The 26728-nt window shown below is 44.9% G+C and overlaps 5 protein-coding genes across 19 annotated transcripts; 2 read left to right on the top strand and 3 right to left on the bottom strand.

Annotated features, from left to right (window-relative positions):
- Nucleotides 1-60: 60 nt before the first annotated feature.
- Nucleotides 61-7851, bottom strand: gtf3c2 (general transcription factor IIIC, polypeptide 2, beta). Of its 5 annotated transcripts, XM_037244433.1 has the most exons (21): nucleotides 7240-7308; nucleotides 7039-7136; nucleotides 6607-6699; nucleotides 5944-6406; nucleotides 5605-5729; nucleotides 5364-5536; nucleotides 5206-5279; nucleotides 5047-5124; nucleotides 4866-4964; nucleotides 4559-4786; nucleotides 4375-4486; nucleotides 4192-4309; nucleotides 2881-2912; nucleotides 2677-2806; nucleotides 2453-2597; nucleotides 2218-2379; nucleotides 2050-2128; nucleotides 1846-1977; nucleotides 1487-1696; nucleotides 1283-1384; nucleotides 61-654 (listed from the first exon to the last, which is right to left on the bottom strand). In XM_037244433.1, exons 3-21 carry the CDS (start codon nucleotides 6647-6649, stop codon nucleotides 430-432), a joined length of 2730 nt encoding a protein of 909 aa, XP_037100328.1. In that variant the 5' UTR covers nucleotides 6650-6699; nucleotides 7039-7136; nucleotides 7240-7308; the 3' UTR covers nucleotides 61-429. The 5 variants fall into 5 exon arrangements, with proteins under 5 accessions (XP_037100328.1, XP_037100330.1, XP_037100329.1 ...); XM_037244435.1 differs by lacking the exons at nucleotides 7039-7136; nucleotides 7240-7308 and adding an exon at nucleotides 7765-7851; XM_037244434.1 differs by lacking the exon at nucleotides 7039-7136 and having other exon boundaries at nucleotides 7240-7326.
- Nucleotides 7427-17366, bottom strand: znf512 (zinc finger protein 512). 2 transcript variants are annotated; one of them, XM_037244442.1, is made up of 14 exons: nucleotides 17248-17366; nucleotides 11090-11206; nucleotides 10766-10817; nucleotides 10625-10689; nucleotides 10199-10542; nucleotides 10004-10132; nucleotides 9785-9909; nucleotides 9611-9697; nucleotides 9440-9538; nucleotides 8804-9166; nucleotides 8632-8733; nucleotides 8497-8559; nucleotides 8320-8418; nucleotides 7427-8147 (listed from the first exon to the last, which is right to left on the bottom strand). In XM_037244442.1, exons 4-14 carry the CDS (start codon nucleotides 10648-10650, stop codon nucleotides 7845-7847), a joined length of 1740 nt encoding a protein of 579 aa, XP_037100337.1. In that variant the 5' UTR covers nucleotides 10651-10689; nucleotides 10766-10817; nucleotides 11090-11206; nucleotides 17248-17366; the 3' UTR covers nucleotides 7427-7844. The 2 variants fall into 2 exon arrangements, with proteins under 2 accessions (XP_037100337.1, XP_037100338.1); XM_037244443.1 differs by lacking the exon at nucleotides 17248-17366 and having other exon boundaries at nucleotides 10004-10090; nucleotides 11090-11823.
- On the bottom strand, nucleotides 11861-15273 carry LOC119117849 (tigger transposable element-derived protein 1-like). Its single transcript, XM_037244441.1, has 3 exons — nucleotides 12230-15273; nucleotides 12039-12107; nucleotides 11861-11948 (listed from the first exon to the last, which is right to left on the bottom strand). Exon 1 carries the CDS (start codon nucleotides 14352-14354, stop codon nucleotides 12528-12530), a length of 1827 nt encoding a protein of 608 aa, XP_037100336.1. The 5' UTR covers nucleotides 14355-15273; the 3' UTR covers nucleotides 11861-11948; nucleotides 12039-12107; nucleotides 12230-12527.
- LOC119118377 (protein Ycf2-like) lies at nucleotides 15612-20119 on the top strand (the record flags this gene model as incomplete). The annotated part of the gene is made up of 7 exons (XM_037245357.1): nucleotides 15612-16075; nucleotides 17272-17487; nucleotides 17683-17724; nucleotides 18336-18461; nucleotides 18543-18569; nucleotides 18648-18674; nucleotides 18762-20119. Coding segments are annotated over exons 1-7 (1812 nt in total), but the record flags the coding sequence as incomplete, so codon positions are not given.
- Nucleotides 20116-26187, top strand: LOC119117852 (proteoglycan 4-like). Of its 10 annotated transcripts, none has more exons than XM_037244449.1 (21): nucleotides 20116-20246; nucleotides 20345-20419; nucleotides 20487-20549; nucleotides 20637-20678; nucleotides 20775-20843; nucleotides 20917-20952; nucleotides 21058-21120; nucleotides 21190-21243; nucleotides 21320-21367; nucleotides 21430-21816; nucleotides 21879-21971; nucleotides 22036-22071; nucleotides 22171-22218; nucleotides 22407-22448; nucleotides 22526-22576; nucleotides 22654-22704; nucleotides 22770-22898; nucleotides 22969-22995; nucleotides 23070-23099; nucleotides 24107-24145; nucleotides 24287-26187. In XM_037244449.1, the coding sequence occupies exons 1-21, from the start codon at nucleotides 20120-20122 to the stop codon at nucleotides 24421-24423; spliced, it is 1647 nt and encodes a 548-aa protein (XP_037100344.1). In that variant the 5' UTR covers nucleotides 20116-20119; the 3' UTR covers nucleotides 24424-26187. The 10 variants fall into 10 exon arrangements, 9 of the variants coding, with proteins under 9 accessions (XP_037100344.1, XP_037100343.1, XP_037100340.1 ...); XM_037244448.1 differs by having other exon boundaries at nucleotides 20318-20419; nucleotides 22039-22071; XM_037244445.1 differs by having other exon boundaries at nucleotides 20318-20419; nucleotides 22773-22898.
- The last annotated feature ends 541 nt before the right edge of the window (nucleotides 26188-26728 follow it).

Below are 26728 nucleotides of genomic sequence, written 5' to 3'. Positions count from 1 at the left end.
GGAAAAATATAAATATTGAGCCAAGACCCAAATGAATAGTAACGAGGTGTAAACAACAAATTACATGAGCCAATGTTCAAAATCGACTTTATTAATTCATCAAAACAATGAATAGAATAGAAAAAGGCAACATATTTACAGTTTGTTTTCCATAAGAAACGCTAAAATTTCAAACAGCATTTGACTAGAAATGCGTATACATTCTGTACATAACATATTTGTGATAATGAAGCTATTTTCTGTTAAAAAATATACAACATTTGGCCAAATAAAGGTGCGTTCAAGTAATTCCGTAACTCAAGTCGTCCACAAAACTTTCTTTTTTTAATATTTAGACTTGCTGTAATGGGATAAAAAAAGACAAAAACAATTTGTCGCGGTCTTATGGGATCCTGGGGGACATCTTAGGAGGCATCCGGGGGAGATGTCCTAGAGGCCCACCTGTGGAATGTCTTGGGAGGTGTCTGAGGGGACATCCTGAGGAACGTCTTGGGGGTCATCTGGGGAGACCTCCAGGGGGCCACTGCAGGCCCGGTGGATGAGGTTTTGCACGCCTTTGTTGTTCATTCCACTGATGCAGTGGAGGCGGACCAGGCCAGCTTGGCCCCCCGATGCCATCCACGTGTGGCAGCTCAGGTTTGGACTGAGACGCACCTGAGAGAAGTGAAGGGGGACGTGGACGGGGACGGGCAGGGACCAGTTGAGATGAAGGTGGCGGGAGCAAATTTCAACCCGTCCGACAAAATTCTGTCATGCTGGGCAAACTCCCATTTGGTCACTTGTAGTCATTATCAATATATTATAGTATATATATTATATATATATAATATACAATTATAATTTTATACAACTTTCTATGTTTTTTTAACCGGACCTCAACCCGGGTTTTGTGACAAAATGAAATATTTGTATTGAGACGTTTGTTTGCATCTTTTTTGGTCCCCTTCAGTGCATTTTATTGTCGGAAAAACAAAAAGTCCTACTCTGGCCTTTTCTGTCTCATCCTTTTTTAAGACAAAACCCTGCAGCATTTTGCACCGCCGGGTTGTCTATCATCACTGCCCCGCCTCTCCTCCTCCTCCTCCTCTTCTGTTCAAACTAAACTCATTGAAAGCCTGAGCGGCCACCGCCGCCTTCAACCCTGGGCGACATTTTTCTTATTTTACACATCATTACACACAGGCACGCGCGCACCAGGAGGACGAGGAGGCTCTTGGTCCATCACTCGTTGTGGACTTGATCTTTTCATGTGCTGTTGCGTTGTGTTTGTGTGTGTGTTTACCTTGTGCAGTGAGGCCAAAGGCATCAGATCCAAATCGAGCTTATTGGTGAACTCTGTGTTTTTCATCCGCTTCCACAAGCGTCCATATTTGGTAAATAACTTCTGCAAGAGACCAAACAACTCTTTTTAATAATTTTGAACACTCAACCTGGCAGTTTTATTGAATATTAAAACCAGTCAGCAAATTTATTTAACACTGCCTACCATGTTATTGTCAGTGTGATGAAGATAGTATTTCCTCTGTGTGTCTTTGTATGACTCATAGGGATGCGCTCCAGTCTCAGCCTTCCCGCCGCCACTCGTTCCTTCCTCTGCTTCATCATCCTCCTTCCTCTCCTCTTTGCACACTTCCTGTTCCTCCTCATTCGCCTCTTCAGTGGCGCCGTGCAGCTCCATAGAAGTCATGTAGACAGGCTGAGGAGACAGAAGTGTCTTAACAGGTGCTAAGGAACATTTGAAATAGTGTCTTCATACATTTAAATATATTCCAAGTATAGGTAAGTTTGAAAACGTTTTTCCCAACATCACTGATTTTCACTGTAAATGTTCAGGGGTCAACTTACAAATCTCCTTTCCACTGTTTTTTTGATGTACTGAGGAGCGCCGTCTAACAAGGGCGGCAACATGCACAAGATGACATCGCCGATCATGTCTGACGTCAGAAAACCGTGGAACCAATCAGAGTAGGAGGCGGACTGCGACGAGAGAGGAAGTCACGAGACCGCATCGAGACGTGGCCCAAATGAAATAAAAATACGGTGACAGACCCAAATGGTGGTCTGCCTGGGTACGGCAAAGTAAGACTGCATTTGGTGATCTAAGTAATGGACTCCATTTCCACTGTTGCTGGAGGACAAAAAAAAAAAAAACATATCCAAAGAAACATGAGTCAAACATCCCAGAAATGAATATTCAAGGGAAAATGAGTGTGTTACGCTGCAAAGACGGAATCCTGGGCCCATAGAAGTCCTGGTGCATTGGCGGGCCAGCAGATCTCATTAATCAGTGAACGTTTGTGCACCGTGACAGGCCCGTAGAGCCTGCGCAGATCCCACGTCTTCAGGAGGCGGTCCTCCCCGGCCGTTGCCACAAAATGTCTGCCACAAAAGACAATGTGGATTCTTGAGAGCTTTTTCACACTCAGAAGATTTGACGGGTGAGGCATCTTACCTGCTGGCGGGACAGAACGTGAGCGCTCGCACGGCGTGCTCGTGAGCGAGGAAGCATTTGTACGGCAGCAAGCTGGGAGGGTCATGTGACTCTTGGACGCGTAAATATGGAGATTTGGTGTTCAGATCCCACAGACCCACCAAGCCTTTAATAAGAGAAGACACATTTTAGATTTATAAAAAAAAAAACGGAATATTTTTCCATGCAAGTGTGAAAAAAGGTACCGTTGTAGAAGCCAATGGCGATGATGTCGTGCGGTTTGACGGGCAGCCAGTCCATGGACAGAACCTGGCCACTGCTCTCCGGGGGAGGAGCCTTCAAGGAGCCCAGCTTCAGGGTGACCACAGGATGAGGCTGCAGGGAAGAACCGGGCCATTAAGTAAACAACGGGAGAAGGGCGTCATCGAAACAAGAGAGAACTCACTCACCTTGTAAATGCTCGGTGACGGGCTGGCGTCGCCTGCCAAGTTAAAAATCACATTTAGTCACACCGCCTACATGTGGAGAAAAACATACTATTCTATTTTTTTTCCCCCTTCTAAACTCAGCTATATTTTGTACTTGTCTGTTGGTTCAAATTGACTGACGGGATAAGCGCGAGGAGCGGTGTAAATTTCACAGCTTTGCCACGCTAACAACCAGCCGTGTAATGCATCTTCTTTGTCATTTCAATTATAGATCCCACTCTGATGGGGGAGAAATAGGAACAGTCAATTACTCCCGAGCCGCCGAGCACCTTTTGTCTTTTACACCCCCCCCCTTGCTGTTTCCACCTCCTCTTCCTCCTCTCTTTCATGCCTCATTCATTCATGGGACAAGAGCATTTGTAATGAGCCGCTGTTAGCGTCACTTCTGCTCTTTTGCCACTCTCTGCCTTCTGGGACGCTTCCCTGGAATTTTTTTTTTCAAGATGTCCTCAAGCAACACCTGCTCACCAAAGCATACATTTGGCATAACGCACACGCGCGCACCGCATTAATTCAGTAGCGTGTAATATTCTGTGTGTGTGTGTTTATGGAGTCTAGCTAATGCGCGCAAGTTATGCTTGGACGCGGCGAGCTGATGGAGTCGCTCAATGACCCATTTCTACGAAATAAAATGGAAAGGAAAGGCCATGGCTCACTGGGTGAGGACGGAGATGGGCGGGAAGGGGTGAGTTGAGAAATGTCAGACTTTGATTTTACATCCAAAGTGTAGCACTGCTTCTGTTTTGGCTTGTGGCCCTTTTGTGGTATTGTGAAGTGTGACGTGACTGCTTGCAAGCTCTGCAGGTCTCATCAGATTATCTCTGACACACAGACGCAGCATAGGTAGACGTGTGTGCAAGTCATTTATCTACGCCGCACACTTTCTGAGGGTATATGACGCTGAGCCGACGCCACCACAGGCGCCGTCGTCACACTAAAAGCGAGTAGGCCGGCACACCGTTAAATAGATAAGACATTAAATAGTGTGTGACGCCCCCAAAACACCCACCCGCCCGAAGCGGGTCAGTTAATTGAAGATGTGGGCAGTTGCAAGTGGTTTGACTTGACAGCGATGCTCGTGTGTGATTGATGATGAACATATCTAATCCTCATATATGCTAGGAGCTAAAAAAAAAAAAACATTTTGAGGGGCTGACTGCGGGAATTTGTGGACTCTAAGTGTGGCAACACTGCTCTCTGCTGGACAAAATGGTGTACTGCAGTATTTGTGGGGTGGAAATCAGAAAAGGTGGGAAGTTTTTCTGATTTTACCTGAGTCTGGGTGCTTTTGGCTCGCGCGCAGGGCATCGGGATGGGGCAGGCTGTAGATGGTGACCACACTCATGGAAGTAGCAACGGCCAGGAGACCAAGTCTCGGCAATAGAGGAGCCTTGAAAAAAATCACGAGTTAATACACAGTGTAACATAATGATATGTGGAAAAACCTCCTCTGACCTTTTTCTGGGAGGTTGGCAACTCCCAAGCGCCTGATGGACACCACTTCAAGTGCCAGATGAAACCTTTGTCCAGGGCCAGCCCGTATGCTAGGCTAGGCTGGGAGTCTGGCCTGCAGAACAGCAGGAAGTTAACATAACATAAAAGTTTTTTTAAGGTCATAGTAGCTTGATGAAATGCAGACCTGGTGTTGTACTCCAGTGTGCCCACATCCCACAGTTGAACCAACGCCGGTCCAGAATAGGTTTTGTGAAAATAGTGCTGCTCCTCCATGTCCTTGTGGCAGGCAACGGCCAAGTACTGCGAAGCCACCGCACAATCTGGCGTTGGGCACCACTCCATGGCCCACACCGGCCCGCCGGTGAACAAATGCATGTCCCAGCACTGCGGGTGGGCGGGTAGCGATTCAAACCTGCACCGAAGTGTAGTAATAGTAATCAGTCGTTCTGATCCGATCACACGTAAAGCGAGGCCGGCGAGTATGTTTGTACCTGTTGAGTCTCTGCAGCGGCGTCTCCTTTCCGCAACCGTCCCTGGACACTTTGAAAGCAGCCGAGAGACACTCCTGAGGTAGATAGGACTCCAGTTGACTGCGGAAAACACACGCTAACGTCACTTTTACAGACTGCGAGGGCAACAAGATGGCTGCTGTCGTACGGTGAAGGGAAGCACCTGGAGGGCACGCGATGCCAGACGCTGGAGGAGGGCAGCCACTCCGGAAACACCCAGCTACAGAGTTGCATGTCACGACTGTGACACAAAAAAAGATGTATTTATATTTTTAGGCTCAAAACTGGTCAGATAAAGTGAGAACATCCACGCGAGACTTACAATTTCTTGTGAGTTTTGACGGTTTCCAAAATGGCGCCAAACAAGAGGGCGGGAACTTGGAGTACACGAGCAGTCTGGAGGAGAAATTTGTTTTTTATAATTAGTCCCGAATATGGTGGGCTCCCGTCTTAAGGTGGATGTAGAACCAAGGCACTAACAGTGCAACTGTATTTTTCTTTGTGATATTCCGAGTCGCTCAAGTCGTCTTCATCCACCTCCAGCTCTTCCTTGTCTTCCTCCTCCGATGCTTCGGCTTCCGCGAGCTCGGGAACAAAGTCCTCGTCTTCTGCAGCGTCACCATCCGAATATTTTCTCTTTCTGCCTCTGCGGCCTTGGTTGTGGATCAAATTACATTTGCTTATGAAAATGTACGTGGCTCGCAGTATTATCTCGTTGTACCTTTTTTCTCTTGAGGACTATTTTCCTGCGTGGTTTCCAATGCCGGCTTGGGGATGGCTTCGTTTGGACCGTCAAGGGAAGAATTAGTTCCCTCTTTCACCATTGCGTGGAGGAACTTAATTGCCCTAAAATGTTTTTGAAGTGACAAGCACAGAGAATGTAGGTCTTTCCATCAAAGTCTGATTTGAATGAATCTTAATATAATTCATTGTAGTCAGAAAGGTTGTTAAAACTGACAAGGCTGTTTTTATTTACCCCAATAAAAAAAATCATTCTCAAGCAATTATTGTAATAACATGACAGCGTCATGTTTTTGCTCTCAGTTATAGCGTGACTCACATTTTAGCAGCACTCCTCCTTGGGCGGCCTCCTGGTGACAACACCTCAGGTTCTTCTTCTTTAATCGTCTCACTTGGTGGGACAGGCTCTACATTCACTTTCTGCTTTTTCACGTACTTCTTCTTTGGCTTCGGCATCCCATTCTCCAAAGACCCCTCAGTGACAGGCGAGGGGGAATTGTTCGTATGGGCCGAGACGTCCCCGTTGGCCACGCGAGGTGATGCGGAGACTTCTGCACCCACCAGCGTATGCTTTCTCGGACGTCCTCCTCGCTTGGCAGGCGTGTTCTTGGGAATTGTTGCCGCCGCCTTTGCCGGGGGCTTCCTCGCCAGCACTTCCTCATCCTTTGGGTCCTCATTTGTTTCGCAGGTGTCATAGTCCCGTAATCTTATGTTCTTTTTACGTTGCCGACCTCTGGAGGAGGGTGTTAAATCGAAGAAGGGCTTAGACGGCAACTCTTGACCTGTTAGATAAACTTTGTCATTCTATTTTGTACATTCAATTCCATGTTTTAAGGGGACATACATGATGGAAATTGACTTTGGGTCTGGAGTAACTGCACACTCAGCAAAGGTGATGCAACCCAGTTCATTTTAAGCAATCTCATTCTTTTGAAAAGGAAGATGAAAAATAAAAATAGCAAATTGTGGTTAATATACAAACCTTGCTCAGGGTCGTCAACATCTGGCCCCCTTTCCTTGAACATTATCTTCTCAGACGTTCCGTCATGTGTGTCTTGTCACGTTGGCTGTCCAGCTGCAATGAAAACAAGTCAGTAACACATAATTTCACACATACAAAATCATTTATTACACGACAGGTATTGATGCAAACTTTACAGATCCCACAATTGACGAGTCTTCAATGAACCTAACAAGTATAGTTTTGAAATTTAACTGTAATTTTGTATATAATAATTTACACTTCCTGTCAGGCATGTCCCGTCACGCCACTTGAGTTAGCATCATTAGGCTAATGCTAACTTGGCGGTAGCTTGCCGGGCCGTCGTCAATATCTTTTATAATGCAGTACATTTGATAAACAATTCAAGTTGATTTTCATAAAAGACGAACCGAGATGTAGTTAAAGGGTCACCTGGTAGACTCATCGACCGCCCCTTTTAGGTGGCGAAGGCAGACTATCCGCGTTCTAGTCCACGATGATCGAATCTGAACATGTGAGTTCGAGTCCCCCTCCCGGAAAGTAGAGCGTAGCAATTAGGTCTCCAAATATTTTGGCAACCACCGCATTGGGTCGGACACTGAAACAAATGAGTTTTTCATAGGAAATACGTACTGTCAGCACTTGTTTTGATTAAAACTCGCGCTCAGCTGCCTCAAGTCCGCCATGTTTATTGTAGTGGGAGAGGGGGCTACTCACGTCGCCCCCTATCAACGGAGAGCAGGACTGCAGCCCTTTCACACGCATGCGCACACTTCGGACACTCATTGGTCAAGACAGGTCAATTTTTGTTTTTTTTACATTTTTTATTGATTTAGTGATGCAAATAAACTTCTCTCGATTAAATGTTTGTGCTGATTCTGAATTTGGTTTAAAGTATTTAATGACATGTTTGAACACAGCTGCCAAGCAAAAAGTATCACATGGCAAGTATAAAACACGCAATAGCACAGTAAACTCAATAGATGTGTGTCTCTTATCTAAAGTTAAATGACCATTTTCTGTATACCACTCAAATAAAATCTGAGAGGCACATAAGTTTGAGCTAAAGTATTTTACAGCAAGTAGGTGAACACAAAGGGTTACATACATTAACACATTTGTACATACAACAATCTCTCACCTTCCTTCTCAGCTCACCTGCACTCTCCTGGATTTATCAAGCCAGTTTTTGTCTTTTGAAGGCCTCCAAGTGGAACTCCATTCCATCCGATTGTCTCTCACTCCATCAACATGCTGCTCCGTGTCGGCCGGAAGCCGTCCTTGCGCTTCCCCTCCACCATCTTGTCGGCCTCCTCCAACTCAATGGGGGCCTGCTCGGCCCTCACATCATCAACCAGCCACACGGGCTGGGCTGAACGCTCCACAGGTGTACACAGAAGCGTGAAAGGGCGCTGCATCCGTGAAAGAGGATGATGATAATGATGGTGGTGGTCCACGATCTTCTGCTCTGTATGGTAGACCGTCTCTCTGGGCTGCCTTTTCAACTTCATGGAAGCTTTTTTGTTGGTCACAAACCATTCCTGAAGCATACAAGCGTATGATGTGACGTTTCTTTTTTTTGCTAGCATAATGCTAACACACGATGCAAAACGCTATAGACGAGCTCACAAATAGCATAGGTAATAGTACGTCATTTTGAACTTCTAATGAACAGAGTCAGTTGATTTTGTAATGTAAAAATGCACGTGTTACCTGCGAATGCGTGGCGTTGATGTGATATTTCACACCGCTCTCCGAGTGAAACTCCTTGTCGCAAAGCAGACATTGGTACGTTCCCACCTCAAAGTCGCCCTGCACGGGAATGGTGCGCATTAGCCTCATTTGTTCATCACGCTGGGAAGAATCTAATATCTAGAGAAAGTGACGCACCCTTGTACATAGCCCCAAGTGAGCCTTGAGTCCGGATACGCTAGTGTATGTGCATCCACAACCCTAAAAGACAATACAAACCGGGAGGCTGCATTGAAGAGGACATATTTTTTTCAGAATAAAGGCGCACACGACCTGGTTGGGACAGAGGAGCTTCTTGTGTAGCTTCAATTCATCCTTCCACTTCCTCAGCAGCTCCTGGCTGAAGGCAGGCAGGCCAGGTCGCAAGTACTTCAACTAAAAGCGAGACAACCCATTTAAGAAAGACCTGCCGTGAATAGCAAAGACAGATTTGATTGACTCTTGCCTTTTTGTCGTCGGGCACCAGGTCGGACTGAAAGGGCCTTTTGGGACAGTCTTTTGATGGGTCCTTGTTGGACATCTGCGCCATGTGGAAGTTGGCCAGCTGCGCTGAAGCCCGCTGGACTCTGCCGCTGGCTGTCTTCTCCGCCTCAGCCTGGCTCTGGACCTCCATCGCCTCATCTTGATGCTCGGGACTCACGGGGGTGTGCTCGGACTTGAGGTGGTACTCCAGGCCTGCTTTGGACTTGTATGCTTTCCCGCAATGCGAGCAAGTGAGCAGCATCTTGTCCAGTTCTGCCTGCTCCTTGCCGCACTTCTTAATGTGGTACATGTAACCCATGATGCTACTGAACGTCGCTGTGCAACCCTGGAAAACACGTAAAAGCACAATATTTGGTCAGAATATTGTCGGCATATTTGGAGATATTTTAACATCCAACTGCATGTTCCTTGACCATAGCCTGCTGCAAGGCATTTTAGTTATGCACTATCTTAGACTGACCACTAGGGGGTGACTATGTAAAAGGAATACATATCACTGAGCATTTGGCTGCCTGTGTATATACATAAAATAAATCCAATATAAAACAGAGAATCATAACAATTGTTAACAAAAGTGTTATAATACAATTGACTTTACCTCTTTGGGGCACTTGACTTTCCCCAACTGCTTCAAGATTTTCCTTAGTTTGTCTTTGAGGACACGCACGTCCAGGTCCTGGATGTCTTCCACTGACGGCTGGTGAAGAGGCGAGGCAACATTTACAACTGCCTTCTGATGCTGAAGTTTTTGGCCACCCTCGGCACTTACCGGGCTGCCGTGGTCAGCCATGATGTGATACTTCATCCCCGTGGAAGACCTGAGCTGCTTCCCGCAGTGTTGGCACGTAAACGCTTGCTGCAAGTCACATCAGTCAACGACATCTATCGTCAGACATTTTATTATCAAAGACAATTTGAAATATTAGACTTGAGGGGTGCAGACCAGTCTGCAGTTGTCCATGTGCTTCTTGAGCCCTTCCACCGTCTTCCTGCTCACACTTTTACATTTGGGACAGTTGGCTCGACCTCTGGCAACGATCTGGAGCTGCCATTGCTCCTCCGGGCTGCCTGTGTTACAAATTAAACATGGCAGACAAATTGTGGAATCCAGTTGACGATTTTAAACATCCATGTCAGTGAATGAGCTATCAGTTAGCCCCACCTGGAGGATAAGTGGGAGGCTCCTTCTTGCTGGAGATCACTGGTGGCCTCTTCTGTTCTTCCTCACTAGGCTGAAGCGTGAAGACATCTGCATCGTTTTGGACACCACCAACCATTGCTGCTACCGAATCTGAAGCATTTTATAGACTAATCAATATTATAAATGAAAGGAATTGGAATATTTGACAATAATTACCAGGCCTGCAGAATATATTTCTGCTGGGGTTCCAAGTCCGGTTTGGTTCTGAGGAAGGCAGCTTGCCAGCCTGATACTGGCCTCGGTTGTTGTCCCTGCCTGCCGTGACTGTCCACATGTCCTGCTGACTGGAGTGCCCTTCTTCATCTGGCCATAATTGTTCCTGTGGTGGTTCTCCACCTGGAGTCCAGGAGTGGAAGTTTCGGTCCTGAAACTGGGAGGTTCCTTTGCTGTGAGGCCACATGTCCTTCAACAAGAGCCTGGGAGGAAGCCTGACAACCTTGGCAAGACCGGAGCAGCTGGTGCTCGGATTATTTATGGAGACACTGTGAGGATTCTGGTACCTGATACAAACAATACAAAAGTGATGATGTAAAGTCCTGAAAATACAAGAGTTCAAAAATTGCAACTTCATTGTCCTTGTACCTTTTTCCGGCGTAACCTCTCTTCATCTTGACTGCGTTTTTAGCTTCTTAAAAATCATCATTGCTCTAAAAAATGGACAATGACTTTACAAAACTAAGTTTCCATAATTTTCCACCTAAAGTTGCAAGCAATTGTCTTTACCTGCCTGATAAGATCAGAGGTGTCCCAATACTTTTGTCGAGTCCATTACGTTCTATGGTGAAAAACGTTTAATGAACCAAGACATCAAGATACAATATGACAGTTGTTTTTGTGGTTTTAAGAAATGTCGGATGCATGTGTATACTGTATTTCATTTCGGAGCAAAGCATGTGTTGCGTTTACGTGCATACATGCATGTCGTGATAGGCGACACTCAAGCTTCATATATCAATATGAGCGCAAAAGTCAATGTGACCAGAGTAAAATGAACAAATAAAAGGTCGAGCCTGACTGCAGAAGACATGCAAGGTGCGATCTGCTTACTTTAAACAATCTGCCATTATTGTTGTGGTTGTGGGGAAGGACGTCGAAGCAGCCGAGAGGCGGCGTCCGGCTTCCTGCAGACCGTAGCCGGGCGCCGAACCTCGGTGTCAGCCTGGCCTGTGGAGCCACGGATGAACAACAATAAGGCAGTTCCGATGCCAATGAGATAGAAGATCGGATCGGAAAAGACGCGAGTGGTTCGTTCCACGGTGCATTTACGTGCACGTCGTAGGAACGCCCTCTCGCGCCGCCTTCATGTACTGTAGGAATTGTAAGTACTGTACTGTCGTTTTAACATAAACAAAACACGCAATTTGACAAGCCCTTTATCAAAATATTCCTGGTTCCAACAGTCTGAAAATTTATTTACTATATCAACCCAAAAAAAATCAAGAGCATTCCTGTAGATTACAGTTTGGAGATTTTTTTTTTTAATTTTTCATGAGAAATACAGTAAAGGCCTTTCCCAATTTCCTTTAGATTTTGTAGCAGTTATCAAATAGGTACCGTTGTCCATACTTGGCACTGTTTTGAGTAACATTCTTAACTGTCATACAAGTGTAAAAAGAAGCTACACACTTTTCATGTGAAGACACTCTTAAAAACAACCTTGGTATATAGTCTTAAAACGCTCAAGTACTCAACATCACTATAGGGAGGACTACTGCGAATATTACAACTATCAATTATGACTTAAGTTCGAGGTTTATTGTGCTATTTTCAAAGCATTTAAATTCCGATGTGCCAGCACCACAAAGTGGCCGACAGCTGTATATGTTCTGTATAAAAATGAGTTGTGTTGCTGTTGAAGATGTTGCTCGTTGCAGTGATGAAGGTGGCACAGGTCCCAGGTTAGCTCCTGCAAAACACAAAACATGTGATACGGCAGAAAACAATGAATGGAACAATCTCAAACACAGCTCATATTTTAAAGACCATGTGAACATACACGAGTGTGAAGCATTGGCGGATGTTAGGACCTCTCACCAGGTCCAATCCACTGTTAGCTTCTTCAAGTCTGCAAACACATTAAGTGAGTCAATCAGTCTACCTCTAGTGGGATGTAAATAATCACTGAATTAAATACTTGAATAATTTTTGAAAACCGCAGATATGATGATAATAATTCAAAACAATTACCTGACGTTCCAAGTCTGGTCTGGTTCTGAGGAGGGATCCCTGCCAGTTGGATTCGGGTCCCCATCCCCGCTATTAACATGCGTAAGAACAAAGTGTCCTGCACTGTCTACACAGGAACCAAGACCACTGACTCCTGGTTGATCTCAGTGGCCAGACCAGATGCTCTGACCTTTCAATTACTGCCACTTTTAAAAAAATGCACATTTGAATTCCTGTTAGAGAGGAAATTATATTCTTAACAGTCATGTAAGTGACAGACATGATAATGATGATTATGATGGAGTGGAGAGAACAAATGTCACTCGGCAGAAGGCGTGTCCTCTTCTGTGAAGACTTGACCCAAGTTGCCTTCCAGCGTACAGTCCTTCCTTCCTCTCTTAACTCCACTGATCGACGCTTGAAGCTCACCACTGTTGCCGCTGCTCTCACAATTGGCTTCTTCCTTGGAGCAGATGCTGTCCAAAGCCGCTTGCCTCTTGCGACTTTTCAGGATGGCTCGGAAGTGCTCCACCACGTTTCCGTCAAACAGGTTGATGTTCTTTTTCACCACGGTGACGCTAGGGTGCCACTTGGCCACCAGACTCTGCGTCTTGGCCCAGTAGCCCAGCAGCTCCTTGATTTCCGCTGTGGGAATGTTGTCATTCCAACCCGCGTCTTCCCCGGAGGAGGAGGCGTCCTCGGGAATGTCTTGCTGCTGAATGTCCTGCAGGTGGTCGTTGGAGAGCACCAGGGTGTGCTCTTCAACCAGCTCCTCCACGTCGTCGCTGTCGACTTCTAGGCCCATGAACTTGCCCAGGGAGACAATCTCATCCACCACGTCAGTTTCCAGAGCAGGATCAGGCTCAAAGGCTTCAAAGAACCTGGGCATCGTGGAGGCCGGCCACAGCTTCCTCCAGGACGACTGCACTGTCCTCTTGGTGACTTGCTGCCAGGCTTTTTCCAGGACAGTCAAGCAGTGGAGGATGTTGAAGTGGTCCTTCCAAAACTCTCTCAAGGTAAGGTTGGTCTCCATGGTTACCTCAAAGCACCGTTGGAAAAGTGCCTTGGTGTAGAGCTTCTTGAAGTTGGAGATGAGTTGCTGGTCCATGGGCTGCAGAAGCGGTGAGGTGTTAGGCGGCAAAAACCTGACCGCGACAAAGTCGTGGTCACTGCTCCAGTCTTCTCCCAACCCTGTCGGCTGAGCCAGTGAGGCGTCCAGGACCAGAAGGGCCTTGAGCGGAAGATTTTTCTCTGTCAGGTATTCCGCCACACTGGGAGCAAACACCTCCTGGAACCACTCAGTAAAAAACTGTCGAGTGACCAGCGCTTTGGGATTGGACCTCCACATGACGCTCAGCTTGCTTTTCTGCACATTGTTCTTTTTAAAGGCTCTTGGGGTTCCCGAGTGGTACACCAGCAGAGGTTTGACTTTACAGTCTCCGCTAGCATTAGCACAGAGCAGCAAAGTCAGCCTGTCTTTCATGGGCTTGTGTCCTGGGAGGCTCTTTTCTTCTCGCGTGAGGTACGTCCTCTTGGGCATTTTCTTCCAAAAGAGTCCAGTCTCGTCACAGTTGAACACTTGCTGGGGTAGAAAGCCCTCACTCCTGACAAATGCCTGAAAGCCCTCCACAAATTTCTTGGCTCCTTCCTTATCGGCACGAAGGGTGTCCTTCTTTCGGACCACGTAGCGGATCCCGCTTCTCTTTTTGAAGTTTTCAAACCAACCTCTGCTTGCCTTGAAGTCATCCGGGCTGTCCCCAGGGCTGTCGCGAGTCAGATCGCTGTACAGCTGCCGTGCACGCTCACAAATGATAGGCTCCGACACCTTTTCACCCCTTGCCTGCCTCTCTGTGACCCACTGCAGCAGAAGCTTTTCCACATCTTCCATAGGATAATGCCTCCTACTTGTAAGTGTTTTTACTCCTTTTGCCACATCGGCGGCTTTGATGGCTTCTTTCTTTTTCAATATGGTGGATATGGTGGACTTGGCCATGTTGTACTGAGTAGCCAGGTCAGAAACCCGTGTCCCACTTTCAAATTTGGCAATAAGTTCTTTTTTTAGTTCTATGGTCCTCATTATGTTTGTTCTCTTTGGTTTATTACGAACAGAAGTCTTTTGGGGTGGCATTTTAAACAAGCTATCCATCACAACTTAATTATTAGAGGGGAGAAAAAAAGTTTTTTTACACCACTTCTGCGTTAAAATGACGTCAGCTCCGGGAGCTTTGCGATTGGCTGTTCGGAAAAGTAAGATGGACGCCTCCGCACTTAGTAAACACAATTAATAACTATGCACATGCTTTCGAAGAGTAATCACATAATAGTATGTACTTAACTGGGCGAAGAGCAACCTAACGAATAACGTGGGCTTGTTTTGACTCGTTAGTACTCCCCTCCCCCCAGACGTAAACAAATAAAACATATAATCCATTAGTTAAGGATAGGCCCCATGCATTCGAAATTTAATGGCTCCAACATTCATTTACTTAACAGTGCGCAAGGCAATTTTTATGTGGTGCCAGCAAACGAGCAACGGAAATGTAACAGTCTGGATCAAAATCACGCAACTTAAAATACACATTTACGTGTCTATAAATAGCATGACACTCAAAGGGCATCTATCTTGATGAACGGATGCTTTGGGTTACCTACTGTTAGCATTTTGCGTAATAAAGAACATGCTAAAGATCGCTTTTGTGTGAATATTATTAACATCGATGCTGTGCTGCCTTAACGGGCTACATTAACTTACGTTCATAAGGCCACCGAGTTCCACTAATGGTAACAAAATGCATTATAGTACTGCGTCCCACCATCTTATTTCCTGCAGCAAGAAAGGATAACTTCAAGCGCAGATAAACAAATATGACCTGTCATGATTATAATAACACAACAAATCTTCATTGTTGTAGCACGCTGCTTTTTGTTCTTCGTGTGTGTCTCTTGCTTACTCAAACAGTGCATTACAAATCCAGTTTCGGAACATTACCGCCACCTAATGGATAAGGTGTGTATCGCAAGGGCTTCTGTATTACATTAATCATTCCCCTCATTACTTCATGTTCAGTTTTATATTTCAAAATATTACATTTTTTACATGCACTTGAAAATTAAACAGAGGTTAAACATTTTGACCATTGAAGAAAAAACACAACACTGCAAAAAATACCACAATGTGAATAGTAATATTAATATCAATATTAATATTGTTATTTTTTACTATGCATGTATTAATACATCTATATAAACTCAACTGATGACAGCTCGTGGAAGAAGGGTGTGTGTGTGTGTGTGGGGGGGGCTAACTGGAGGGGGGTTGTGAGTGAACCGGTGGGGGGGTTAAGGTCACGCCTCAGGCCTAAAAAGGCGAAGGCGAATGGCAGCTGCTCTAAGAATAACTCAGCCGCCACACAACCATGACATCAATGTGCACCGGTGCGGGCTGAAAAGTTTCACCAGGCAAACCGGATCGAATGCACATGTGAATGAATCGGGTTCAGAACCGGAGTCAAGCCACGTAAAGTTGTAACGGCAGCTGGCGGGGACAAGGTGACGTCTCTGTCTCACCCTGATCTAAATCTGTCGGCCGGGAGTGGGGGGCGGGCAGTCAGCCTCGCACTTCGAGCACCCTCGACTTGGTTTCCTCCATCTGTCCCCCTTTTGGACCCCCAGCCAGCCGGACCACCGGGCTTTACCTTTTGCAAGAATTCAAAGTGTTTGTCGATGATTTTTGAATTTTTTTAAAAATCTTTTTTCGGTCACTTTGGGATTATCGATTGCACCGTCGAGAAGGATCCATATTTTGTTTTCATGGCAACGGACTCTGCGTCCGACACTTTGAATGTACAGCAATGACTGAAGCAGAAGGTAAAAAGTTGGCTGCTCCTGTACATGTTTGTGTGTGTGAAGGGTAGTTAGCATGGACGTGGCTAAAAATATTCTGCTCCTCTCATGTATCATCTATTTGCAATGCTGCCATGCTGGTGTATAGCAGGATCATTGCACATTAACACTGACACATTTCATTGATTGGCATTGATGGTGTCATTGATTATGACTGATGTTTTGTTGGACGGCGAACGTGACGTAGAATCAATTGTGTCTTTGAAAGTCTTTTGTTGAGGTGATCAATTAGATTTCTTGTGGCTTTGACAGTCATTTGACCATTTTTGATCCAATAGAATCTTTGATTGTGATGTAGTTTCTTTGATCGTGTTTTTGATCATCGTTTAGTGCACATTAATACTGTTGTTGCACTGGTGGTGTCTTTGGTGTTTTTATTTGTGGCTCTGACGTATCTGCCAACTCTGATGATGTTTTCTAATTATTTCTATGTATCGTTGACTATACAGGTAAGGCAACCCCAGTTCAGGGTTTCCGCTATTCCATTTTCACACAGGTGGTATCCTGCGTCTGATGCTAGTCAGAAAACATTTTGCCAACTAGTGGCCTGGCATGCACATTACACTAGAAGACATTTCTACCGCCCGCTTATTAATAAGGAGATGTTCTGATTTTGGAGACTTGTGAGGAGATGAGACAAGTCAGGGAAGCAGAGAAGAATGAAAATAGCTGCTGGCCTTAAAAGGACGATTCCAGCACGGCTGAATAATCACACCGGGGAAGGACAAAGAATGATTGAAGGGTCAGGTTGAAAGGTTGGAGGGGATGAAACTTTTGAAAAAATGTCTGGAAACACCATACACAATGTCATGGGGGGGGGGAACGTATTCTTACTGCTGACATTTGTAGTGACAAGCAAACATGACCGCTGAGATGAAAGTCCCACAAGTGTCAAAGGATGATGCTTAAAGCTGCAGGATGGTTTCATGTGGCGTCCCCTCGCTAGTTCAAGTGTTGCGTTGTCCTATGTGGTGTGTGTGCGTGTTTTGTCGAGTGCCGCTAAGCCTTGTGAGTCAGCAATAGCGACGCCAACGCGAGCTGAGCAAAGTCAACAGGTGGCCGGGGAGATCGGCTAACGGTCTCGGCCCGTTCGCCAGCCCAACGTAAACGATTGAGTGTTGTGGATGCGTGTTTACCTGCGGTTGGATGTTTCTCCTCAGTGAGGTCGTCCACCAGCACCACCACGATGGTCATTGACGGCAAGAACGGCGACGCCGGCTCGCCGCCCGATGGCGCATCAAAGCGAACTTTCGCCGATGACATTTACTCGACATTCAGCTCACCGCTGGCGTGGATCCTCGTGCTGGCGCTCGTGGTCACGTGGTCGTGCGTTTTTGTCATCATGTTTGACCTGGCGGATTACAAAACCATTTCAGGTGAGCCCTTCTACTTATTTACATTCTGTGTTAAACTAAACTTGTGATCTTACTTCCTGCGTGTCTTTATCGATTTGATCAATTCGAGTTGATGAGTCAGGACAACTTTCATGTTCTGTTTTCCCATCACCAGCATGAACACAGCTACTAGAGCTCTTTTTTCTTTTTCCTGTTTCTTCTACTTCCTGCAAGCAGGTCCTGGCGCCAGGAAGGTTTTTAAAGACTCAGAGCGTCGAGGCAAGAAGACCCTCCCGCTGACTAACCCCCTCTTCACGCAGACCCCCTCCCACTAACCTCCTTGAGTGTGCCCCTATAGCTATTATTTGTGTCTAAAGCCTTTGGATATGCAGGAGTGATTCTCGAGTGTTCAAATGTGCTAAAAAAATATTTGTTTTTTTATCATATTTGAACTTCAGGTGAGCTTGAATGGGCACAAAAGACAAATCGAGCTCCTCTGAACACAGTTTGGCATTTTGTTGGTAGAATGCGGTTGAAAATGGCAGCAAGTGGGGGGGGGGGGGATAAGACACTCGCTGGCCATTTTATTAAGTACACCTGCACTGTCAAATGGTAAGCATTTGGGATATTTGGAATCTCTTAGTTAAATAAGATGAGCAGCTTTTTTTTTGTATTGATCTCATTCGATAGTGTACCTAATAGAGTGACCAGCGAGTAGGGTAGTATTCAAATGAGCACGTTCAACCTGGCCTGTTGTGCTTTTATGGATGTCTTACTGTGGGAATAGTCTCCATTTAATACATAGTAATTTATAAAAAGGGAAGTTTACTAAAAAAGTAGTTTGTCTTTGAGCCTGTCAATCAAATACTTACAAGACGCTTCCCTGGCAGGAGGCCTTGGCAGGATGAGCTCGGACCCGGCCAAGGCCGTCAACGACATGGTGGAGAGGTCCACCAATGCGGTCCATGCCATGTTGAAGTTTGCCGCCAGCTTAGTTGCGCCAGATGAAGACGATGGTAATACTTTGATGGAGTTTGTCTGTTCGTCTCTATCCTTCTGGTGATGGGACTCAACGTTATTTGTTCCTTCTTCTTTAGGAAATCTCTATGCTGTGAGGAAAAAAGGTGAGTGTAAACATCACACAAGAGAAGAAAAGGTAACGGCTAAGAGTTCTGTGATTTTATTTGTCTTCTGTATTCCAGGGGAGTTCCTGCCATCTCGAAGTAAAGGTGCGGGCTTGTTAATTGCTTTTGTATTTTAAAGTTGCATTGCCCTGCCATTTAATTGCTGACGAATTGTCTCCATGTTTGTTGAAGTCACCAAGATGCAAGTGAAGAAGTCACGGCCGGCAGTTGAAGAGGTCCACGAGGATGAAGAAGAGGAAGAGGAGGAAGAGGAGGATGAGGGGTATGAGGAGGACTATGAGGAGGAAGAAGAGGGTGCTGAAGATGGAGCTGGTGTGGATGAAGAGGAGGAAGAAGAGGAGGAGGAGGAGGAGTTGGAGGAAAAGGAGGCGGGCACTGAAGACGGAGCTGGTGTGGATGGAGAGGAGGAGGAGGAGGAGGAGGAGGAAGAAGAGGCGGGCACTGAAGATGGAGCTGGTGTGGATGGAGAGGAGGAAGAAGAGGAGGAGGCGGGCACTGAAGATGGAGCTGGTGTGGATGGAGAGGAGGAAGAGGAGGAAGAAGAGGAGGAGGAGGAGGCAGCTGCTGGGGAAGATAAGGAAGACGAGGGCAGTGAAGAAGATGGAGCTGGTGTGGATGAAGAGAAGGAAGGTGTGGTCGATGAAGGAGTTGATGAGGGAGAAGAGGAGGGAGATGAGGCAGCTGAGGATGAGGTAAAGGAGGAGGATGAGGACGATGCAGTGGATGAAGTTGACGCTGATGAGGAGGAGGACGATGGAGCAGAAGCCACTGCAGAAGGGGAGGTGAAGGAGGAGGAAGATGAGGAGCAGGAAGTCACTGCTACTGCTGAAGATGAAACCTTCGAACCTCACACTGAAGATGAAGAGGAGGAGGCTGCTCAGGATGAAGATGAGGCCGCCACACCCGAGACTGATGACGATGAAGAGGAGCAAGCGGCTGCTGAGGGTGAAGAAGATGAGGCCTCCAAACCTGAGAGTGATGAAGCTGCCGAAGAGGTGGCGGAGGCATTTGCTGATGAGGAAGATGAAGATGAGGCCACACCTGAGCTTGGTGAAGATGACGACGAAGGAGAACATGCAGCTGATGAAGATAAGGAGGATGGCGATGAAGATATAACAAGGGACGAAGACGACGATGCCTTCGCTGACACAGATCTTGCGCTCCCTCTCAGTGAGGAAGATGAAGAAGACCTTCATCTTGCTCTTGACGCTGATGAAGATGATGACGAAGAGGAAGAAGAGAGCCAGGAAGATGAAGGCGTTACTTCTGTCGCGTCATTGACTGATGACGACGATGAGGAAGACCTCGCCCACGATGATGTCACAGACGATGAGGAAGATGAAGACATAGCGCTACCTCCCTTGGATGAAGACGATGATGAAGATGTGGGCTTACCACCATTGACCTTGGGTGGGGAAGATGAACCTGCGCTTGACCTTAAGGATGACATCCAGTTGGCGCCTCATCAGGATGAAGATGAGGACGATGAGGAGGAAGATGACTTGCTTTCAGGTATAGTGGATGACGATATGGGCTTACCACCACTGACCTTGGGTGAGGAAGATGAGCCTGCGCTTGACCTTAAGGATGACATCCAGTTGGCGCCTCATCAGGATGAAGATGAGGACGATGAGGAGGAAGATGACTTGCTGTCAGGTATAGTGGATGATAGCGTCCACTTCATCCATCTATGCATCTATCCATACTTTTGTTTTGCTTTCTTCCATTCCTGACCGCTCCACACATGGCTGTAGATGACATCAGTCCCGAAAAAGCAGAGGACGACGAAGAGGATAAGGTGACAAAGGCCGAAGCTGAAGTCCCAGCAGGTCAGTGAGGAAACGTGACGACAATTTTGATCGCTTCAATTGGAACTAAATAATTACTGGTTTGCAGTGTGTCCCTGTGCAAGTTCTGCAAAGACGCGAGTGTCTGCCGTGAGAAGCGCCAAGAAGAAAGGTTGGTCCACAGAGAAAAAGTCCATAACACACTTTTGAGTTCCAGTTAAGAATCGGAAGATTATGTTTCTATTTCTTTCATGTGAAGAATCTAAAGCGATGAAGATCACAGAAAAACCGAAAAGAACAGGTAATTTATATGTGGGTGATGCCACTTACATTGGACTTTCGAGCTTGTTGTTTTGATGTTGAGGAGATGCAAATAATGCACGTGTTGGCCGCCCAGCACTTCCCAGGACTGCCAGTCTGGAGCCAAAAATGAGACGGATCAGGAGGATTCCGATGCTTCTCAAAAGTACGTGGAGATGAGGTGAAGATCACAGCTTATGTGTGCTGCTCTGATTCCATTTGTTCTCTTTGCCCTAAAGAAGCCAAGAAAGAAGAAAAGAGCAAGAAGCCCAAAACAGGTAAGCCAATCATAGATCCAACTCAAGTAGATCGGACTGAAACTAAGCAAACAGTGTAATATAGATCCTAAATTAGGTTAAAAAATGTTTCTGTGTGTTTCTTACTAGCACCTCCTGAGAAGGAAAGTCCAAAACCAGCACAAGTACCCGAACCGGTGCAAGACGGTACGTCGGCACCTCTTACATTTTTCAATACTGTACGCTTTATTAAAAATGTGGTTGTATTGCTTCCAGTCGGTCCTTGCAGACCGGCACCAGTTTACTGCCCGTCTCCTCCGGGCTGGTACGGTGAGTGTTCAACAACTGGACTTCTCGCAACCGGATCTCTCTTTCCTTCACCTGAATTTTTTTTTTTTCCTCCCAGTTCATCAGATCGTGACCGACACTCCATACCCGCCTCCAACCGCCTCAGGTAGCCTACTGGACTTCCACTTCCTGTGCACCACAGTATTCACACAAATCTTATCTTTACAGGTTCCGCTGCTCCGGTTCTGACCACTCATACCACCCACCCTCCGCCACTTTACCAACCCCACCCGATGATGCCGCCACTCTACCCCCACTACTATGCTCAGCCCATGCCACCGGTCATGCAGCCATCACCAGAACCAGTCCAACCAGCAGAAACAGTCCAGCCAGTCCAACCAGCAGAATCAGTCCAGCCAGTCCAACCAGCAGAAACAGTCCAGCCAGTCCAACCAGCAGAACCAGTCCAGCCTGTGCAACCAGCAGAACCAGTCCAGCCTGTCCAACCGGTACAAGCAGAACCGGTACAGCCAGTTGAACCGGTCCAGGCGGTCGAAACCGTCCCATTAGAAGCCACAGAACAAGCATCTCCCGCTGAGCCCGAAGTCGAGAAAGGTGAGGGACACTCATACGAGTTCGAAGCTGTAATCGAAACTGACAAGCGGATGAATCTTCAGTCGGCGTGAAAGCAGAGGAAGCAGAACCAGACGTAAAAGCAAAAGCTGAACCAGCGAGTGTCAAAGACGTGATGGTATCGTCTGCAAAGAAAGGTTCTTCTCATTTTATAGTTATCATTTTCAATGTTCCACCTTATTAATGATGTATTTATTCCAGAAGCCAAGAAGAAAAAGACGACTGAGGATCACAAAGGTACTTTGCATTCTCTCCCCACCTAACATTTGTTCGTGCTTTGCCGCCACTTTATTAGGTACACGTCTAACCATTTCCATTGCTTATTTTCGATTTTAGATGACGGGCTCAAAAGAGACAAAACCAAAGCTGGCTCTACAAAGACAGGTTGATAACGAAAGATAATCAATAGTATAATATTACTTACCGGGCTATTTTTACAGAAGTGGATAGCAATTTGAAGTATGACATTTCATTTTAATCCACTGATAGATTAAGGGAATGGTGGCTATGCTGAGGTCGATTAGGAAAAAAATGTGTCTTAATTATGTTTATTTTATTTTTTTTACATTAAGCTGTAAAACCACAAAAAAGTGCTGCAGCTCTTCCAAAGAGAGGTAACTGTTTTTTAAGATGGTTGCCGTGGTGACAATGTCATTTTTTTTAATCATCAGGATTTTGTTTTCTTCATTAGATGCTGCAGTGGCAAGACGAAAGAGAAGCTCCACATCTGCCTCAAAGACAGGTGACTCATTGCCTGTCGGTTTTGTGATTTGATATTGTCACGGCAACAGATTTGTTTTTGGGGGGGGTCATTCTCAGATGCTGTCAAGAGCAAAACAAGGACCTCTTGCTCCTCTGCAGCCAAAAAAGGTAAAAAAAAAGTTGTATTTGAGACCGTTGGATGGTGCCTGCCCTCATTTTAAAATTTGGCTTAGCAGAAGGTCCAATTCCAAGTCCTAAGGCAGCAGAATCGTCACCGCAGTCCACCAAGCTGAGGGTCGGACTGCTGGACACGATGAAGAAGGCAAATGTGACGGACAAGCCTGACAAATCGTCGCAAACACGTGAGGGAGACAAAATGGCTGCTTGCATGTTGTCTGTTGATTGACACGCATGCTTTCTCTTTCTCTTCAGCCAAGACAAGAACAACATTACTGAAAAGTAAGATTGATAACTTTATGTGTACGCTTAATGGTTTGTTCATTTAATTAAAAAACAAACAAACTCAATTTCAGGCAAAAAAGACAAGGAACCTTCGCAAGCCAGTAAGTACGGAAGCCTCTACTTAAGTGTGTGACCAGTGAGATTTGTTTTTATTGCGATTGGGATTTAATGTACAATTATTTTTTACAAGGTCCTCTTTCCATCTATTTTGTTTAACAAAACACAAGCAATCTGTATTATTATAAACAATATCGGAATTCCATTAGTTGTTCAGCCCTGGTAGAAAGTAAGCTAAAGTTGCGCAAATAAATTCTCCTTCCGCCTAATATTAATGAATGATCTGTAAATAACTATCAATCAGTGCAACTGCTAACAAGACAGCTTTTTTTTTTGCTTTTTCCTCTCTAACACACAAAGGTGCTCAAAAGAATTTCATGTTTGTTTTCAAAAAACTAAAAGTGTTTTAATGCTTGTTGTCATCAGAGGGAGGAAAAAGAGCTTCCTATAGAGCCTGAGGTATTTGTTTTGTGTCTAATTGTCTTTTTCTTTTCTTATCATCAGCACAATATGAAGATGAGCTGTAACAATCTGACTTATTTGAGCAAGATAACACTCCCAAATGTATTTTCTTCATCTTTAGTAGCAACGTTTCTTCTTCTCGAGTGTTTTCCCACTTTCTTTTACCATACAGTCCCTTTTCATAAAAGAACCTCCAAGGCTGAGGTGGGCAAACTTTTGGATTCAAGGGTCACGTTTGATTTTTAGATCTGGGTCATTTGTGGTGAGGATATGAGTGTGTCAAAATGAAGAAAACATTTTACGTGAACAATTCCTGTTGGCGGTACAAAAAAAACCTTTTTAGTTTAATATTAAAACAGATTTTTTGGGACTAAAAATTATCAGTTTGTTATAAAAATCAAATGTAGCTTCCCCGAGTCCCAACGTTTGCCGTTGTATTTGCACTTATCTAACCCTACTTTACATTTTGACCTTAAAACCTTTGCAGCATGCTGAAACGACAACACCCCCCACCCACATCTTTGTCCTGACTTCTTCTTAGCATGTAGCATAGTAGCTCAATCTGTTGTATTGTGTGTGCCTCTCGTAGAAAAGTCAGAAGGTGAAAGTGAAGGAAAGAAGAAACCAGGTTAGTATAAGTTTAATACATACGATGAACCACTGCATAGTTTTGGGGGTTGCCACTAGAGGGCAGTGTAAGCCCACGTGAAAAGTAGGTTCTGCAGCACTTAGTGTTTGTTTTCTCCTTTCCTAAACTTTGTTTTGACAGGTCAAAGATACTTCCAGTGTGTTTACGTACCCGGCAAAAATGCGCAGTATCCCCTGCGACCGTTCAGCCCAGCCATGCCAGCCACACTCAAGTCCCTACTCGAGCAGCAGAGGGCGGCCAAAACGTCAGGGCAGTAGGGGGCAGCTTCCATCACACCCTACCAGGAAGGACTCGTTTCTGTTTGGTGCAACAAGGACAGAAACATTTTTTTTACCTACAAGGCTGAGCTCCTGAGGTCACTCATTCAGACTAACAAAAAACTAACTGCCCAAAAAATAGTTTACAACTTCCACATTTCCACGGTACATTTATTAAAATGAAAATAAATTAATTTGAAAAAAATCACCACTCAATTTGGATAGCTTATTTTATCTAGTCATGTAACACACTGGTTGCTCACTGGTGACAAATGTTATGTGACAAAAGTTATTTTGGAAAACATGAACATTTTAAGAACAATAATCTTTAAAGCATACATACAAAATACTTGTTGGAGAGGTTTTTCTTTAACTGCAGCACCATCTGCTGGATCTGATGGGGCACTGCACCAATTGCCCTGAAACAAAATTTTGTTCACTTTTTTTCATTTCATAAGTATGCGTGTAAATGTTAGCGGGTCGAACCCCGGGAGCCTCACCTCTTTCCACACCTGCACCCCCTGCCTCTGAACACACACTAACAATGCTAATGCTAGCTAGCCTTAAATACTTGACATGGTTATGCTCTAATATTCATTAAAGAGGTTATATCTTAACAATTAGCTAAGATGTTAGCTTAGCCAATTTTCAGTTGTCTGAGGTTCAAGTGAAATAGTAGCATTACTCGTATTAGCATCCTGCGTTCAGAGACAGGAAGTGTGCATTAGCGCGACCAACTCCGGAAACCGATTGTTTATCAGTCGAGGCCATCGGTGACCTAATTTTTTTCGACTACACGTCAAAGCGACGCGTGTGGCCATGTTATCTACAAACCTAGCATGAAGCAACACACACGTTGGCTATCGATGTCTTACTTGATGACGAAAGAAAGAAAGAGAGTCTTTACACCTGACTCTACCCTGACATAAGATCGGGGTTAAAAGAAAACATTCATTGACCTCTTTGTGTTATCCCTTAGCATACGTTAGCATATGTTGCTGCGGCTGTTGCTATGATTGCACAAGGTCCAAGTCATGTAGTGCATAACTGAACTAGCCTCAACTTTATGAGTCTTAACGTGCATGGACTTGATGACAAAAGACTTGACAATTCAAATTCATCTATTTGTTAGCATCGTTTATCATCGAACTCTACTACAGCAACGAGAGTTTGGTAAATGTAACGAAAGGGTTTTGATTGTATTTACATTAGAGTTTAGCATTAGCCTCAGCTAAATAAACGCTTCATGCTAGTCATTGCATTTGTATTCTTGCTGAAAGCAATTTGGGATGAAATCCCTTTTTGAGTTAGCATGTAGCTAACGAGCATGAACTAACTCAGCTAGCCACTAGCTAACGAGCAAGATTTGTAGTTGTGCTGCTTCATTTTATTTTTAGGTCACAAGTAGTTGTGTGAATTTGAGGGCTGTCCTATCAACATGGTTCCACAGTTGATAAATGTTAATAATGAGAATTATTATTAATAATAATAATAGAGCCTGTGGTGTGTGAATTCAGATGTGAATACTTTTTGTTTTTATTAAATTTTAAGAGTTTGTATGAGTTTTGAGAGGAAGCAGCTTGTTGCACAAATTTATGTTCTGCAAATATGAATCACAATAATCATATTTCTGGAAGAAAGAGAAGAAACAAAGAGGCATTGAATGGTCAGATTACAAAATAAACTGTAACACTGCGGTTGTTTGTTCATCACTTGGTCACACACAGATAATTGAATATCTTAATAAAACCATAAGTGATGTGACGCATGTGAGTTGAATATTTTCTGAGTTATCACATTACTCACAAACAAATTACAATTTCTGAATTATGAAATTTATGCACAGATGTGCAGTTTTAAACTTTTTTCAACAACTAGAATATTATAAAAAAACAACACAGTGCTGTTACTGTTTTGGTTAGCAATAGCTTTCTAATGAGCCGAGTGTTTAAATGTCATTACTTAATTGAAATACAGTGATAGTAGTATTTAAAAATATATATATAATTAAAATAGAGTCAGTGTGTGACAAAGTGCGTCATCCTTTATTTGTACATGTCGGCAAAATGGAGGACATTTTTTCAACACAATCAAATGTGACGCTAACGTTACCTCACCAAACGTCGCTTTGCTTTGAGGCGAAATTATGTGTAGCTGCGAATGCAAATGCCAACGGGTGTTTGTCTATATGTGCCCTGCGACTGGATAGGCTCCATTTGTGACCCCAGTGAGGTCAAGAGAATGGACAAAATAAAGTGTCATTCTAAATCCTTAAAGCTTAAACACTTTAGGTTTATCAAATAAA

The sequence above is a fragment of the Syngnathus acus genome, chromosome 24 (assembly GCF_901709675.1).
Source record: "Syngnathus acus chromosome 24, fSynAcu1.2, whole genome shotgun sequence".
In the NCBI taxonomy this organism is placed as follows: Eukaryota; Metazoa; Chordata; class Actinopteri; order Syngnathiformes; family Syngnathidae; genus Syngnathus; species Syngnathus acus.
Note: the sequence above shows the minus strand (reverse complement) of the source record. Positions and strands in the feature narration are given on the sequence as shown.

Coding starts and splice junctions, on each gene's coding strand:
- gtf3c2 (XM_037244435.1), bottom strand. CDS start 6,649: ATGTTCAAGGAAAGGGGGCCAGATGTTGACGACCCTGAGCAAG. Junction 5,125..5,205: donor GTCAAAACTCACAAGAAATT/GTAAGTCTCGCG, acceptor TTTGTGTCACAG/TCGTGACATGCAACTCTGTA. Junction 2,380..2,452: donor ACGTTCTGTCCCGCCAGCAG/GTAAGATGCCTC, acceptor CTTTTGTGGCAG/ACATTTTGTGGCAACGGCCG.
- znf512 (XM_037244442.1), bottom strand. CDS start 10,650: ATGAAGAGAGGTTACGCCGGAAAAAG. Junction 10,543..10,624: donor AGAGGTTACGCCGGAAAAAG/GTACAAGGACAA, acceptor TGTTTGTATCAG/GTACCAGAATCCTCACAGTG. Junction 9,910..10,003: donor GCCTCCCACTTATCCTCCAG/GTGGGGCTAACT, acceptor TTTGTAACACAG/GCAGCCCGGAGGAGCAATGG.
- LOC119117849 (XM_037244441.1), bottom strand. CDS start 14,354: ATGGATAGCTTGTTTAAAATGCCACCCCAAAAGACTTCTGTTCGTAAT.
- LOC119117852 (XM_037244444.1), top strand. CDS start 20,120: ATGGGCTTACCACCACTGACCTTGGGTGAGGAAGATGAGCCTGCGCTT. Junction 20,550..20,636: donor GAGAAGCGCCAAGAAGAAAG/GTTGGTCCACAG, acceptor TTTCATGTGAAG/AATCTAAAGCGATGAAGATC. Junction 21,817..21,878: donor TGAGCCCGAAGTCGAGAAAG/GTGAGGGACACT, acceptor ATGAATCTTCAG/TCGGCGTGAAAGCAGAGGAA.